Below are 16,107 nucleotides of genomic sequence, written 5' to 3'. Positions count from 1 at the left end.
CCGAACTGAGGAAGGTTTATTTCTCTGTCAGCAAAAGTATGCTAAAGAATTGTTGCAAAGGTTTGGAATGCTCGAGTGCAAGCCCATCTCAACACCTATGGAGACTAATGCCAAGTTATGCGCGCATGAAGGGCAGGACTTGCAAGACGGAGCAATGTACCGACAGCTGGTTGGTAGTCTAATTTATCTAACATTGACTCGACCAGATATCTCGTATGCAGTTGTTGTAGCAAGTCGGTATATGCAACACCCAAAGAAACCTCATTTGGAAGCAGTGCGACGAATGTTGAGGTATGTCAAAGATACCATTAACTATGGTCTCTTATATAAGAAAGGGGAAGAGGTTAAGATAGTTGGATACTGTGATGCTGATTATGCTGGAGATCATGATACCCGTCGATCGACTACTGGGTATGTATTCAAGCTTGGATCTGGAGCTATATCTTGGTGTAGCAAAAGGCAACCAACGGTGTCCTTGTCAACCACTGAAGCAGAATATAGAGCAGCAGCAATGGCAGCTCAGGAAAGTATGTGGTTAATGCAACTGATGAAGGATCTACACCAATCTACAGACAATGCAATACCGCTTTATTGTGATAATCAGTCTGCTATTCGCTTAGCAGAAAATCTAGTATTTCATGCAAGGACAAAGCACGTGGAAGTGCATTATCATTTTCTGAGAGAAAAAGTGCTTCAAGAAGAAATAGAGATGCAACAAATCAACACAGATGATCAAGTTGCTGACATATTCACCAAAGGACTAAGCACAATCAAGTTTTCGAAATTCAGAACTCAACTAAACCTCATCAAACGAGAAGAAGCTTAGAGATTCGGTAATGAGGGGGAGTGTTAAAAGTCATTACCGTATCTAGAATGCTCTAGAATTCTAGAATGTTCTAGAATATACTAGGAAGAACATAGAACATTCTAGAAAGTTCTTGAATAGCTTAGAACTAATTAGACAATATAGAAAGTTCTAGAAACATTTAGAAAAATGAAGAAAGTAGTTAAATAAATTATAAAGTTAGAAAAGTCTAGAAAGATGTAGATGTTTCCTTGGTAGCCTATAAATACAAATGTAATGTGTGTCCAAGGTACTAGAAAAGTGAGAGTCCCAAAAGTGTGTAAAAGAGTGAGTACATAAAGTGCATCTAAAAGTGTTCCAAAGAGTGTAAGCTAGAGTGTTTAGTGTGTGTGGTCAAGAATTGTAATCAAGTCTTGGTGTAATTACTTCTATATCAATAAAGTAATTACGTTTTCACGTGTTGTGGCGTCCAACATGCTTGACTGATGGCAATCTTGTTTTGCAATCTTATTTCTTAGTTGTCCTCTTGGCAGACCCTGCTTTCTCTTTCTTGAATTTTCTCTTAATTAGTCTTAATAAAGCATGGTTTAGTTTTTATTTTTTGTTTTTCTATTATAGGGATAAGGAAGGAAAACTATTTTATTAATAATGGATCTTACAATTGAAGGAGAACAGCTAAGGCAATATGGCTAAAGCATAAACGGTTTAATTTTTAATCTAGAACACAGTTGCTTGCCAATATTTGGTTCTTTGGTCTGCTTTGTTAATGTCGACTACTTGGCAATTTGCCAATTTATGGTTTAATTAATGGAAGGTATACATTTTGCTTTTGTCTTTATATTATATTCAATTTCAAGCTTGATGTTTATATTACACTACGTAGCTTCTAAATTGGGCTCCAAGTGTTATATTCTAGCTGCCCAAGAAATTGATCAAGAAGATACATTAGAGATGATGTTTTTATGGCAAGTGTTGGTGGCTGGGGTTTATGAAATATGCACTGACCATGATAATAGTTCATGGACCTTGGTAAATCTAGTAGTGTCTAAGTAAGAAAGATTGTGAAATTACTTTTAGATTTCATTATTGTAGCATTTTTCACTTTTCATGTTTGGATCATTTGCACTGTAATGTTTCTTTGAAGATTCAATCAATGGAAAGATTCACGAAGAGATTATTCTGTTCCAAAATTACACTGTCTTAACCATTGTTATTTTCTTCAATGTAGAGATACTGATAGAATTGGTCCGTAAAAGTTGACCAAATGATTCAGTAGTAACTAGAGTTTGAGTACACTAATAAGTATACTATAGTAGGAGATTGCAGAGAATGACCACTATAGTCAAAGATATTACTAGAGGCTTAGATTTTTTTCCCCATATATACAACATAATAACCTTGAATAAAAAGTCAAGTTTGTTTCATATATCGTAATGAAAAATGAGGGGGCTCAACATAATGGATCACCAAGAACTGATTATTGAATCTTATGAAGAAGTTATTGAGAAGAAAAAAAAGTGTTGATGCAATTCTTGACTAGATAATTTAGCCTATGAAAGTATCAATTTTTTCATGTTTGTTCTAGTATTTTGTTGTATTATAGGCTCTTTGGTAGAGATTCTATTGAAAAAGTTTGACAAAGGGAGTATAGTTTCGGTACTTGGCCATGCTTTAATATGCTTTATGTATATGATATAACATGTTAATAAAAGTGGCTAACAACACAATGAATCACTGGTTGGGTCTTTATATTTGGTTGTTAAAAGCTTAAACTCAATTTATGAACTTTTATTTCCCCTGAACTTGTAGTAGGTTATGGGCACAGACTTAACAATGTGTATAAAGCTCATTAACAAAAAAAACTGAAACTCAGACAAAACACAGTTGTCAAAAATTGATGAGTAATGAGAAGAAGATTAAAGCCACGCCATACAAAAAACAAGAGTAAGAAACCTACAAAGAGATGTACATATATAATCTGTAAACAAACACTATAATATATATATATATAAGTATTGTGTGTACAGAACAAATTTACATAAATAGATGACGAGAGAGAACCAGAGAAAAGTTTGAAGAAGCTTGTCTGTTCTGGCGAAGTGGTTGGGAGAAGGAGCTCAGCAGTACTAGTAGCTCAACTCTTTCTAATTCCCACAAAGTCTAATTCTAACACCAATCAACATAGTCAAAGATATTACTAGAGGCTTAGATTTTTTTCCCCATATATACAACATAATAACCTTGAATAAAAAGTCAAGTTTGTTTCATATATCGTAATGAAAAATGAGGGGGCTCAACATAATGGATCACCAAGAACTGATTATTGAATCTTATGAAGAAGTTATTGAGAAGAAAAAAAAGTGTTGATGCAATTCTTGACTAGATAATTTAGCCTATGAAAGTATCAATTTTTTCATGTTTGTTCTAGTATTTTGTTGTATTATAGGCTCTTACTATTTCCTTGTGCTTAATTATTTATTGGTTTTGTTTTTTTGCTAAGCACTCACAATTGGTTGCCCTTTCTTTTTCTATGATTTTCTTTGAGCTAGTATTTGTGTTACCAGCCACATTTCTTTGCTAGCATGTTTCTTACATATTTGCTCAATTTTGATCTTTTCATGCAATCCTCCATTTGAGAAATTTTTTTTAACGTTTTTTGGAGGATAGAGAGCGTAGTTCATTATTTAACCTTGTTCTAGGAGAATTAGGCTATTTGGATTCTTATTGATGATGCTGTCTAATAATGACATTTTCTGGCAATGACCATGTTCAAGGAAAACTGTGCCAATATTGTTTTAGCAGAATATATTTATCATGGTACTAAAGTCAGAGCATAATAGCATGTTAGCATGATCTTGAAACATACCAATCTTGTCTGTACTTAAAAATATTTGTAAAACTGTCTTTGCTGCTGTTATGTTGTATTCCTCGTGAACATAAGGCAGTAACTTAAATTGATAGGCTTTTCAGAAGTAGTTTAACAATTATTATAATTTTTATTTCATTTTTCATGCTGTCCTCTTAAATGTTGGTTTCTGAACATCTTGCAGAGCTTTACACAAAGAAAATGTTTCAGTTGCTGCAGGCTGCTTATTCTACAATAAGCATACAATAAGCAGTTTCTCTTATCTCCCTCATACCCATTTTTCTTTCCTCTCATAGGCGACACTCTGCTTCCCTCTCCATCTGACATTTTCTAGCTTTCTTTACAAGAGAAGTTTGAATCCATCTGGCAGTAAGCTTTCTAATTTTTTTGGTTTTGTTGGTGGTTTTTTCCGTATAAAAAGAAAGCTAATAACATAATAGTTTTAATTTTTTTTTGTGGCTTCATTGTTTTCAAAAGTTCAATAATATTAATAGCTAGTGTAAAAGGTATATTTGTCTCAAGTCGCTTTTAACAGTATATGAATGATCAATATATATTTTTGTTTCAGTACAAAGGAGCTGTAAAAGAAGAAGGAAGGGGTCTTTCTATTTGGGACACTTTTTCACATACTCCTGGTAATTGTTTATTTTTCAATTTCTTGTTTAAAGATTATCTGGATATGTGATTATGAATTTCATCACTGTACTGTAACACCATTTTGACATACTCCTGGTAGTGTTTTTAAAGTTGAGTTTGTAGCATTTTTTTTTCAAAATAGATAATCAATTAAGTCTTTTAATGGGTCCCTTCTATTTAATAAATTTGAATTTATAAAATTATTTCTAAATTCTAAATCAATCATTCCTAAATATTTTATATTATAAAATTGTACTGTTTTTTTTTAAATATATTTGAACCTAAATTTTCAATAAAATTGGTAATGCATATCACAACAAATTGGTATTGTACAATAATCAACATTGCCAACCTTTAAGATTAGGCTTTGAATTTTCCATGGTTACTATTATGCATGTATTCTGTATCTGTATATATTACAAGTCATGATTCATACTATTATTATTACATTTTTATAAAAATAAATAAATAACATTATTATTAGGATAAACAAAGAATTAAAGATTCTAATTCATAAAAGCCCAAATGGGAACACTCATAAAAAATAAATAAATACGGCAGCAATCTCCAAAAATGAGATTTTACTTTGGGCAAGGGGAAGTAACTAACACCTCTTCAATAAGTATTGTAATAATAATATTAAATTTGGTGCTTGTTGATATCCAACTACCCCAAAAATAATAATAATAATAGAAAGGGAGCTTTTTGTTTTGACTGGTCAAAATGGTGTTACAGTGACGAAATTCATAATCACATATCCAAAAATATTAGAAATGGCTTTTCTTTTATATGTGTTTTTTATTTTTTTCTTTATTATTATTATTATTATTATTATTAGATGAGTTTGAATATCCTAAATATTCATCCATAGTGAAGTAGGTTCTGAGATACACATTGTGTGCTGCGGTGATTAGAGAGGTTATGAACTTGCATGTATTAGTGAAGTAGATTGTGTGGAATTTTTGTGTGTTGCGGAGATATAAGGAAGAAACTTATAGTGTGTTGTTTGAATAGTTTTTTTTAACTTAATACAAATGGCTAGGTCATTAGTATATGGGAGATTCTGCCCAATTTTTTGTAGATTTATAGGGTCGAGAGTCGGGATAGGGTTCATATGGTCTTTATAGGGTCAGGATAGGGTCGGGGATCAGGATAGGGTTTAGAGGTTCGGGGTTGGGATAGGGTTCATAGGGTAAAGATAGTGTCAGGGGTTGGGATTTTTTTATAGGGTCAGGATAGGGTCTTTATAGTGTCAGGATAGGGTTCATAGGGTCAGGGATCGAGATATGGTCTTTATAGGATTGGAATATGGTTCATAGGGTTTTTATAGGGTCGGGGGTTGGGAGGGTTCATAGAGTCAGGATATGGTCTTTATAGGGTTGGGATAGGGTTAGGATAGTGTCGGGGGTCGGGATACGGTTTTTATAGGGTCTGGATATGGTTTTTATATGGTCGGCATAGGGTTCATAGGGTCCAGGATCGAGATATGGTCTTTATAGGGCTGGGATATGGTTCATAGGGTCAGGATAGGGTTGGGGGTTGGGAGGGTTCATAGGATCAGGATATGGTCTCTATAGGGTCGAGATATGGTTCATAGGGTCGGGATGGGGTTGGGGAAGGGTTGGGACAGGGTTCATAGGGTCAGGGGTCGGGATAGGGTCTTTATAGTGTTGGGATAAGGTTCAAATATGGCTTTTAATTTATTTCATTTCAACTTTTTTTTATATAAAAGATAATAAAATTGGTAAACATGCTCACCAACCAACTCAACTAATTGAATTAATTAATATTTTGAAATTGTATGTTCTTGTATTTACCGTAGATGGAGATTGATAAGAGTTGGACGAAGTTGAGAAATCGTGCATGTGATGCTTATTGGAATGGTCTCCAAAATTTCATTAATATGGCGTCACAACACAAAGATTGTGATGGGAGAATAAGATGTCCATGTGTCAGATGCATGAATCTTAGACTGCAAACTTTGGATGTCGTTCAAGCACATATATTCGATCGGGGTTTCCAACAGAGTTATGAACAGTGGATTTATCATGGGGAAGTCGAGGAAGATGTTGATGATGAAGGGATGGATGAGAATGAGCCCGTAGATGAGATGCGAGATGTCGTTGACGATTTCCTTTTACCGAACAATGTTGAAGAAGCTAACAGTGGAATGGGTCAGTACTATGACGAGTTATTCGACGAGATTGAAGCTGAGTTGTATCCGGGTCGTGATTGGATATCATCGCTAAACTTTTTAGCTAAGCTGATGCACTTGAAAGTGAGGGGGAAGATACCGAACAACACATTTGATGAATTGTTGAAGTTATTAAAGTTTGCATTTCCTAAGGAAAACAAAATTCCAACATCCCACTATGAGGCTAAAAAAAAACTGAGTAAATTAGGGTTGGGATATCAATCAATACATGTGTGTAGATATGATTGCTGTTTATTTTTTAATGAGCATGCATCTAAAGATTCATGTCCGGTGTGCGGGAGTAGCAGGTGGATAAATGAGAAGAATAAAGGGAAAAAAGTTCCGCATAAGGTGATGCGTTATTTTCCGTTGATTCCCCGATTAAAAAGATTGTACAGTTCAAGGTATACAGCGGAAGAGATGCTATGGCATCATACTGGGAGATCGAAAGAAGAGGGGATGATGCGTCATCCGGTTGATGGGTTAGCATGGAAGGATTTTGATGCCAGACATCCAGATTTTGCAAGAGATCCTAGAAATGTTCGTCTGGGCTTGGCTGCCGATGGGTTCAATCCATTTGGCAACATGAGTTTATCGTACAGCATGTGGCCTGTTGTCTTAACGAACTATAATCTGCCACCCTGGCTTTGTATGAAGGATCATTATTTCATGCTGACTCTTCTTATTCCTGGGCCAAAATCACCAGGCAAAGACATTGATGTATTTTTGAGGCCATTGGTGGAAGAGTTGAAAGAGCTTTGGATTAACGGGGTGGAAACTAGGGATGGTAGAAACAATAGCATGTTCAAGATGCGTGCGGCCCTTTTGTGGACGGTAAACGATTTTCCTGCTTGAAGTAGTTTGTCTGGATGGAGTGGTCAGGGTTACAAGGCCTGTCCTACATGCAACGAAGACACATCCTCTATCCGAGTGATTGGTAAGACATCTTATGTTGGTCATAGACGATTCTTGACCAGTAATCATCAGTGGAGAAAGGATACTCAATTCGACGGAAAAGTTGAGAGAAGATGTCCTCCAAGAAAGTTTACTTGTCAGGATATCTTAGATCAAGTTACTGCTCTACCACCTCAAGTCCCGAGGAAACATGAGAGGTTTGGAGGTTTGAAACGAAAAAGAGGTGCGGAAGATAGTAACTGGAGGAAAAAAAGCATCTTTTATGAACTTGACTACTAAAGTACGAATGAGTTAAAACACAACATAGATGTTATGCATGTTGAGAAGAATGTTTGTGACAGTGTCCTTGGTACTATCTTGGATAACGATAAGTCCAAAGACACTACAAATGCAAGACATGATCTAAAGAATATGGGAGTTAGGGACGCATTGTGGATATATGAAGATCAGAATAAAAAGTTAATGAAACCACATGCTCCCTACGTGTTGACTCCTGAAGATAGGCGAGAATTTCTTCAATTTCTAAAAGGTGTTAAACTACCAGATGGTTTTTGTTCGAACTTGAAGAAGAAAGTTACTGATAATGACTCAAATATCATTGGGTTGAAGTCACATGACTGTCATGTGATAATGCAACGATTACTTCCAGTGGGTATCCGCAAGTTTCTTCCAAAATCTATATCAGGCACCATAATGGAACTATGTAATTTCTTTAGAGAATTATGTTCGCGAACCTTGAATGTAAATGACATGGAGAAAGCTCAAAGGGAGGTCATTCACATCTTATGCAAAATGGAGTTGATTTTTCCTCCAGCCTTTTTTGACATAATGATACATTTGGTCTTGCATTTGCCAGAAGAGGCTTTATTGGGTGGGCCGGTATTTATGAGATGGATGTATCCTTTTGAAAGATACATGAAGAAATTAAAAAACTACGTCAGGAATAAAGCTCGTCCTGAAGGGTCCATAGCTGAAGGATATGTGGCGGATGAGGCTTTAACATTTTTTTCCATGTATTTCAAAGGTGTGGAAACCAAATTTAATCGTCCGGATCGAAATGTGGATATAGTTTATGTTCCACGCCACCTATCAGTGTTTCAATCTCAATGTCGTCCATTGAGTAAGGGACTTCAAGTGTCTCTCGATGAAAAGACTCGGAATATAGCTGAGTGGTTCATACTGGAGAATTCTTCGGAAATTGAAGTCTATATGGAGTAAGTTAATTTAACTATCTTTATTTTTTATGTTGTTTTTAATGTAGCATATATCAACTGTAATGGTAGCACTATGTTAATCAACAGCGAACACCTTCGTGAGATCAAACAGAGGGATCCATTGGGCGATCATAACCTTTTGCACAAAAAAGAGTTTCGTTCCTGGTTTCACGAGAAGGTAATCTATAACTAGGACATTCTTTGTTGATAGATTGAAATATAAGTTTCTTATTATAATATGTTTTGCTATATTTAGATATATGACTTGCACCAGCTCGGGTCATTAGAGAATGGAGATGAGTTGCTAGCTTTAGCATCCGGGTCTCATCTTTTGGCGTACTCCTATCAAGCATGTATAGTGAATGGGGTTCGATATGTGACACACAATCGAGATCAAAATCGTATTACACAAAATAGTGGAGTGTGTGTTGCTGGGACAGAAGGTTTTAACTATTATGGACAACTTGAAGAGATATTGGAGGTATCTTATACTGGTGTATATTCAGTGGTATTGTTTCGATGTAAATGGTTCAACACGGACCCGAAAAAAAGAAAACAATTACTGAAAATAATGTCACCAGTATAAATGTGAGTGGCGAATGGTATAAAAATGAACCATACATACTTGCTAGCCAAGCTAAACAGGTTTTCTATCTCGATAATTTACTTAGAGGTCGAGCTTGGAAAGTTGTTGAAGAAGTGAATCATAGGCAAGTTTGGGATATTCCGAGCAGTTCTGATCAAATTACTGATAATGATGTTGTACATGACACAAACTCATCCAATTTCATATTGATTGTTGAGCTTGGGGAGTTGGCTGTTCAACAATCTAATCAACCAGCAACATTCATAGGCAACGTCGCTCGACCTTATTCCACTGCTCAGGAGACTGATGATTTTATTAATGATGATGAAGAAGTCGAAGACGTAGAAGAAGCAGATGATGAGGATGATTTACTTGTTGACCTTAGTGAAGATGAAAACACCAATCCTGTTTCACCTTTAGATGTTGATTTGTTAAGTGATGACAGTGACTATTGTACTTAGTTCTTGTATCTGTGTAAGAAAAACTTTATATTTAAATAATTATATATAAAAAATGTTGAACAATTTATGGATTTGTCATGTTTTTGATGTTTTGGAATTTTATGTGGTCATTACAACTATATATCCCTAAATAATATATATCTCATATTCATACTAAGAAACAAATTTGGTTATATTTAGTTTAAAGATGTCAGCAGATGTATCTTCATGCCATGGCGGAGATGGTGGTGGTCAAGATCCACCGAATCCTACTACGATCCCCTCCAGTTGCGAGTCAGGTATTTTAAAATTGATTTCTAATTAGACTTTATTATACAACTTACCAAGTTATATGATTCACTTATTTAAAAAAAATACAGTGGCTCCACTAAAGAGAAAAGGTCGTGGGCCTGCCGCTGGGAAAAATTTAGATGACAGAAGGCGAGAAGCAGGACATCCACTTCCCATAGTGGTTGACCCTATTACATACAAGGTGGTGGGAACAGAACATGCTGCTTTTGTATGCCTTTTGGGCACCCAAGTCACATCAGCGGTTCCAGGATATTACAAGGATTGGACGAGTGTCCCAAAACGGTATAAGGACAATGTCATTAGTAAAGTGAAGGTAAATTTTTTAGAATTTACTTTAATAATAATTGTATTATAATTCCAGAATTATTGACATGTTTTTTCTTTATTGTAGCACATTTATCAAATAGATGGGCGACCATATTATACCACTCTCATTGACAGTATCGATGCTGAGATGTCTGAGAGATACCGAGATAGGAAAAGTAAGCGGCACACCCACTTCAAAAAATTCTACAAAGGACCAGATGATTGGGATGAGGTCCTAAAGAATCCACCTAAAGATGTCAACGCCGATGAGTGGAAACAAATTTGTGAGTTTTTTAGGAGTCCAGAGTTTATTGCGCGCTCAGTGAAGAACAAAATAAATCGAGACCAAATGAAGTACTCTACAACACAAGGAACGAAATCATTAGCGGCCACTCGTCACGAAAAAGTAAGTGAAAATATTGACTTAATTAAGTTGTATGAATTTATAAGTTTTCTAACATTCTCATTTTCTTTATTAGTTGAATCCGAACCTCATTGAGGAATGGAAGGAGTATCACTGGACAAAAAAGAATAAGAGTTTTGTCAACGAGGATGCTGAACGAGATTATGTAAGTTTAACTTTATTATCAATTCAAATAATTATATTTTTCTTTTGTCTTATAGTATTTTTTAAAAACAGGTTAAGTTAAAGTCAACTCTTGAAGCTGAGACTCAACAGACAGTTGAATCTGGTACCGATGATTCTTCCTCGGTCGATCAAATGAAGATACTAAGTCAAGTTCTTGGTGAAAGGCGAGGCCACCAGCGAGGAGTTGGCCGCACATTAAAGGGAAAATCATTAACTCGTCCATCTTAGAGATCTCAATCTCAGGCACCACCTCAACAACCGACTGAGGAAATACGTGAATTGGTTGACATTGTGAAGGTCATGAATGAACAACTTCAGTACGTGTGTCAGCAACTTCCGCCTGAAAAATGTCCAACAACAAACGTGGATATACAGAATACATATCAACGGTTTTTCGAGAAGTATGTCGGCTCATCTTCTGAAACTCAGACACAGCACACGTCTCAAGCTTCAGCTTCTCGGCCTTCACCAGGCCATCCCGACACGTCTGCACCAAATTTGCCATCTCAACCTTCGGCTAATCCATATATGTATCAATGGTTGATGCCTCCGTACCCTCAGGCTTATCATCCTCATATGGGTGGACCTTCTTCCCAACCCTCGCCTCTTCATATGAGTGGATCGGTGTCTCAACCACCGCCATATCCTTATCCTTATCCATACATATATGGACCTGGAGGATCGTCATTACCTCCACAGTATCCATGGTCGATGCCTCCGCACACACCACAAGCACCGCAGCCACCGCCGCCACAACCGCAAGCACCAGAAGAAGGGGACAATACAGATGACGTTGATGGTTGAGATGTATTAAATAATAACTTTTAATTAATATATTATTGCATGAATATTTAATTTGGATAATATTGTATTAGTTGTGTAATTTGAACAAATTATTAATTTTATGCATATTTAAATTTAATATTATTTTTTTTGCATATTTATTTTGATATTATAAATTAAAAAATATTATTTGAATTTTTTAATTTAATAAATTTTTTTATTATATCAAATTATTAGGGGCGACATCTGCCGCGGCTAATAATATATCAGTCGCCGCTAATAATATTCAAGTCACCGCTAATAATATCCAATTTCGCCGCTAATATTAAATTATTAGAGACGACTTTTTATTATCAGAGGCGAAATATGATCTGAAAATCACGATTATTAGGGGCGACTATCAATTTATTAGCGGCGAAAATGTCGCCGCTAATATTAATTATTAGAGACGACATTAAAGTCGCCGCTAATAACCTGCTTTAGCGTCGAAATATTAGCGGCGACACGTCAGCGGCGACATTTCGTCGCTAATAGACATTAGCGGCGACTTTGGGTATTATTATGGGCGACATCCGTCGCCCCTAAAGGCCATTTTTGTTGTAGTGTTTGCATCGGTTATCGAGTTTAAACCCGAAATCTAAAATATGAATATTCAACCCGAATATACTCGGATTCGATTGGATTTAACCTGAAAGAAATGGATTTTGCACTTTTTCGGGCCCATCAGGCTCGAGCCGGGCGGGTCAGTCTGAATTTTGGTCGACACTCTCAAGACAAAAATGGAGAATGTCGAGACGACCTATGAAATCATGTATCAGCTCCAAGACATGTTTGGTGCCAAGTTAGAGCAGACTCATTTTGAGGTCACCAAGAAATATGCCAATGCTCGGATGGCACTATCTCAACACATTCGCGATCACCTAATCAAGATGACAAACTACTTTTAGGAAGCGGAATTGCATGGAGCGATAGTAGATGAGGAAACTCAAGTTGGCTTAACCCTCAACAGTCTCTCTCTAGCTTTTCTGCCATTCACCACCAACTATGTGTTGAATAAACTCAACTATGGTCTGACACAGCTCATGAATGAGCTTCAGACTTTTGAGTCTATCATGGTTGGAGTAAGGAAGAGAGGAGAAAAGAAGACAACTACTATTGTTGCTGCTGAACCAGCTAAGGCTGAAGCTAACCAAGCTTCATCTTGAAAGCTGGAAACAAGAGGAAAGGTGGACAAAACAACAACTCCAAGCCTACAAAGGCTCCAAAGATGAGTACACAACCAAATGCACAGACGCCTAAGGGGAATAAGAAGAAAGTTAAAGGTAAGTGTTTTCACTGTAAAGAGAAGGGGCATTGGAAACAGGATTACCCCAAGTTTTGTAGCAGTGAAAAACAAATGTAATGATTATAGTTCATATATCTTAGAAACATGCGTTTTAGAGAATGATAAATGTATTTGGATTATTACTTCTGGATCTACTGACGCTGTTAACGGTCCGTTTGCGTCAGTGGACCACTGACGCAAACGGCCCCATTAAACAATGTTAGTGTATATTATGACGCAATTGCCCCTCATTTGTGACAGTGTCCAACTATCACAAATGCTAATTTTTGGTCAACAACATCAGTCAACTGCATTGACTGACGCGTTTGACTAACACAATTACCCTTTTTTTAGTAGTATGGGTTAGTCTAATTTTTGGGTTTTTCGGGCCTAATGTTTACTTCTAATCTTCTCTAGCTAATTTGTATATATATATATATATTACTATTTGACACTTATGGTATCAAACATTTTATATATGTTGTGATTGTGTATAAAAAATGATTGAAATGCGAAGTTTTATCATTTGATTAACTTTTAGCGAGCTATGAAAGATGATTTAACTATTAGAGGCTGCTCGAGAAACGATAAAAAATGATACATTTTATCCACTGATCAATTCTCAATGAGCTCTAAAAGATGTTTTGAAAGATGTTCTGATCAATTCCTTATGAGCGCAGAGTGAAATGTTGAATTATTAATGATTTAATATGAAAATATAGAAAATGAGACATTTTATCCACTGATTAGTTTATTACTAGCTTCAAAAACGACAATAATGTGATAGAAAATGACGCATTTTGTCCTCTAATTGTTTGTTAATAGACTTTGAAAAATATTTTGAACTAACAACAGTTGTGTACGAAGGGAAAGAAAATGACACATTATATTCCCTGATTAGTTAGTTAGTTATAAACTCTAAAACTAAAAGAAGTTTTGATGTGAAAAGAGATAGAAAATGATACATTCCATCCTCGTTCTGGCCATAATAGGCCTTGAACGAAACTTTGACATAAAACTTCGGACAAGGTAGAACAGGAGACATTCGATCCTTTAGTTCTTCATAGGCTAAAAGTTCATAAGCAAATGGGTAGAAAATGATACATTTTACCCTCTGCTTAGCTCAAAATAAGTAAAATGAATGTTTAGTATAAATGGGAAATGGAGAATGACACTCTCCAACCTCAGATGTAAGTAATGCAGGAGGAAGCAGAGAGATGAAGAGGGCAATAAATATTTCTCGAGGAGGTGTGAAGGATGTGATGTTAAACGCTGACAACTATGCACTCTGTCATCATTACAAAAGTTTGGTAGTTAAAGAATATGAGCGCACAAGTGTGTTATAATATGTAGAAGACTCAAAGAGCAAGCTGATTTACCTCCCTAGGTAAGGAAAATGAAAATTTCCCCCTATGCATTTAATGTTGATGAAAATCAGCAGATTTAAAGTGATTTTTGATGATTTTGTCATTCAATTGTCAATTTTTGACGCTTCATATTATTATTATTATTATTATTATTATTATTATTATATATGTATATAAATTACGGTAATTATATCATTATTCAACACAAAATTAAGTCATTATTAGGTCTAATAGAATGTTAGAAGATATAGTCAATTATTGGTTACACAATTTTGAAATAAGAATAAGATTAATTATTTTGTTGAGTTTTGAATTCTAAATTTTGCTATAAATAGTATAAGAAATATTAAATATTAAACGCTTAGCAATTAATTTTTTAATTTGATTAGATGCTTAAAATCTAAGATTTTAGAATTGTTAAATGTTATTGTTGACGCAGTTCTTCGCCAAGAGGTAATTAAGAAAATAAGAGAAAGAGATTAGTGCTTAATAATGAACTGAAACAGATAAATGATCTTAAAATGGACTGATGACACAACTACGTTTTTAGGTGGTTCAAAGATTAAAATCCTTCTACTCCACAAGCCAATATTATTGCTATATTTCTGGTATTTTTTACTAGGTATTTTGTTATGTAATGGAATCCAACCCTTTACAACTCCCAAGGTCTCCATATTTATAGGAGAGGGCACCTGGGAGTTGGTAAGGGGGGTCATCACGTGACCTTCTTACACATCATGTCACTTCTGTGACATTCATGATTAATTCCTAAAACCTGACAAATGAAGTGTGGTCTAATCAACAGGTAATTGGGATAATGGGCCGCACGGCCCAACCCAGTCGTGGGTGCCTAAATACGCACGTTCATGCTGCGTATCCGATAATTCAGGGATATATCAGACACGTGATGTCTGATATATGCACATTTACATTGCGTGGTTGACTTTATAAGGAGTCACGGCTTCCACCTCCAGCTCGTGCCCCGAGCTGGACACCTTCCTGACCTGCGGTCTTTATTTTCCTGACTCGGCCCTTAAATAATCTTGGTGAGCCTTTGGTTACCTCGAGCTAAAGAGGTAGGACCTGACGACAGCAGCTCCGGTCATGTGGTATCCACGTGGCTGATATAATTAGGCCATATCTCAGCTCACTAATAGCCCATGGGAAATCAGGGCGTACATTTGCCCCCCAAGCCTCTGCTCGTGGCACACGACGTCGTTTGGGGCCATAGTAGGGGATTTTAGGCTTCTCCATGGACTCTCCATATTCCACCTATTACGCAGGCGCTGAATACGTGGAGCATCGTGGTTCGTGACAGTACATCTTCCTAGAACCGCATTAAATGGCCTAGCCTATACTCAGCCGTCGTTTCGCCTTTCGAGTGGAGAGTCTCGGATCCCACATCAGGGCGATCCAACGGCCCTCCTCTCATGACCTTTCACGTATATAAAGAGGGGTGGCCACCATACGCATGGGCCACCCGTTTATTTGAAAATTTTCTGAATTTCCCATCTTCTTCTCTCTTCTCATCCTCAAAGAACCTTCTTTTTCTCCCGGTTACCGTTCCCAGCATTCCAGAAGATCAGGCGCAAGGGCTCTTTTGAGGTTTTGGAACCAGTCACTCCGTCGAGGCCCCAACCCAGATGACCCCTTCATCCCCCCCACAGCAAAACACTTCGTAAGTTTTCTGACTGTGCATGCTTTAAATTTTCTTTTCACTGTAGCTTAGGTAAATAGTTCCTGTAGCTGCATGCAAGGTTTTGTTGGTTT

The 16,107-nt window shown here is 36.3% G+C and overlaps 1 protein-coding gene and 1 long non-coding RNA gene across 2 annotated transcripts; both read left to right on the top strand.

Annotated features, from left to right (window-relative positions):
* Window positions 1–3,826: 3,826 nt before the first annotated feature.
* LOC133783898 (uncharacterized) lies at window positions 3,827–10,169 on the top strand. The gene is made up of 4 exons (XR_009871006.1): window positions 3,827–4,040; window positions 4,240–4,306; window positions 9,858–9,955; window positions 10,037–10,169. It is a non-coding gene; the product is annotated as an uncharacterized LOC133783898 (long non-coding RNA).
* A 226-nt stretch (window positions 10,170–10,395) lies between these two features.
* LOC133784861 (uncharacterized) lies at window positions 10,396–11,091 on the top strand. Its single transcript, XM_062224134.1, has 3 exons — window positions 10,396–10,680; window positions 10,754–10,843; window positions 10,915–11,091. Exons 1-3 carry the CDS (start codon window positions 10,423–10,425, stop codon window positions 11,089–11,091), a joined length of 525 nt encoding a protein of 174 aa, XP_062080118.1. The 5' UTR covers window positions 10,396–10,422.
* The last annotated feature ends 5,016 nt before the right edge of the window (window positions 11,092–16,107 follow it).

The sequence above is a fragment of the Humulus lupulus genome, chromosome 6 (assembly GCF_963169125.1).
Source record: "Humulus lupulus chromosome 6, drHumLupu1.1, whole genome shotgun sequence".
Taxonomy (NCBI): Eukaryota; Viridiplantae; Streptophyta; class Magnoliopsida; order Rosales; family Cannabaceae; genus Humulus; species Humulus lupulus.
The sequence above is the reverse complement of the archived record's forward strand: the minus strand, read 5'-3'. Positions and strand labels throughout refer to the sequence as shown.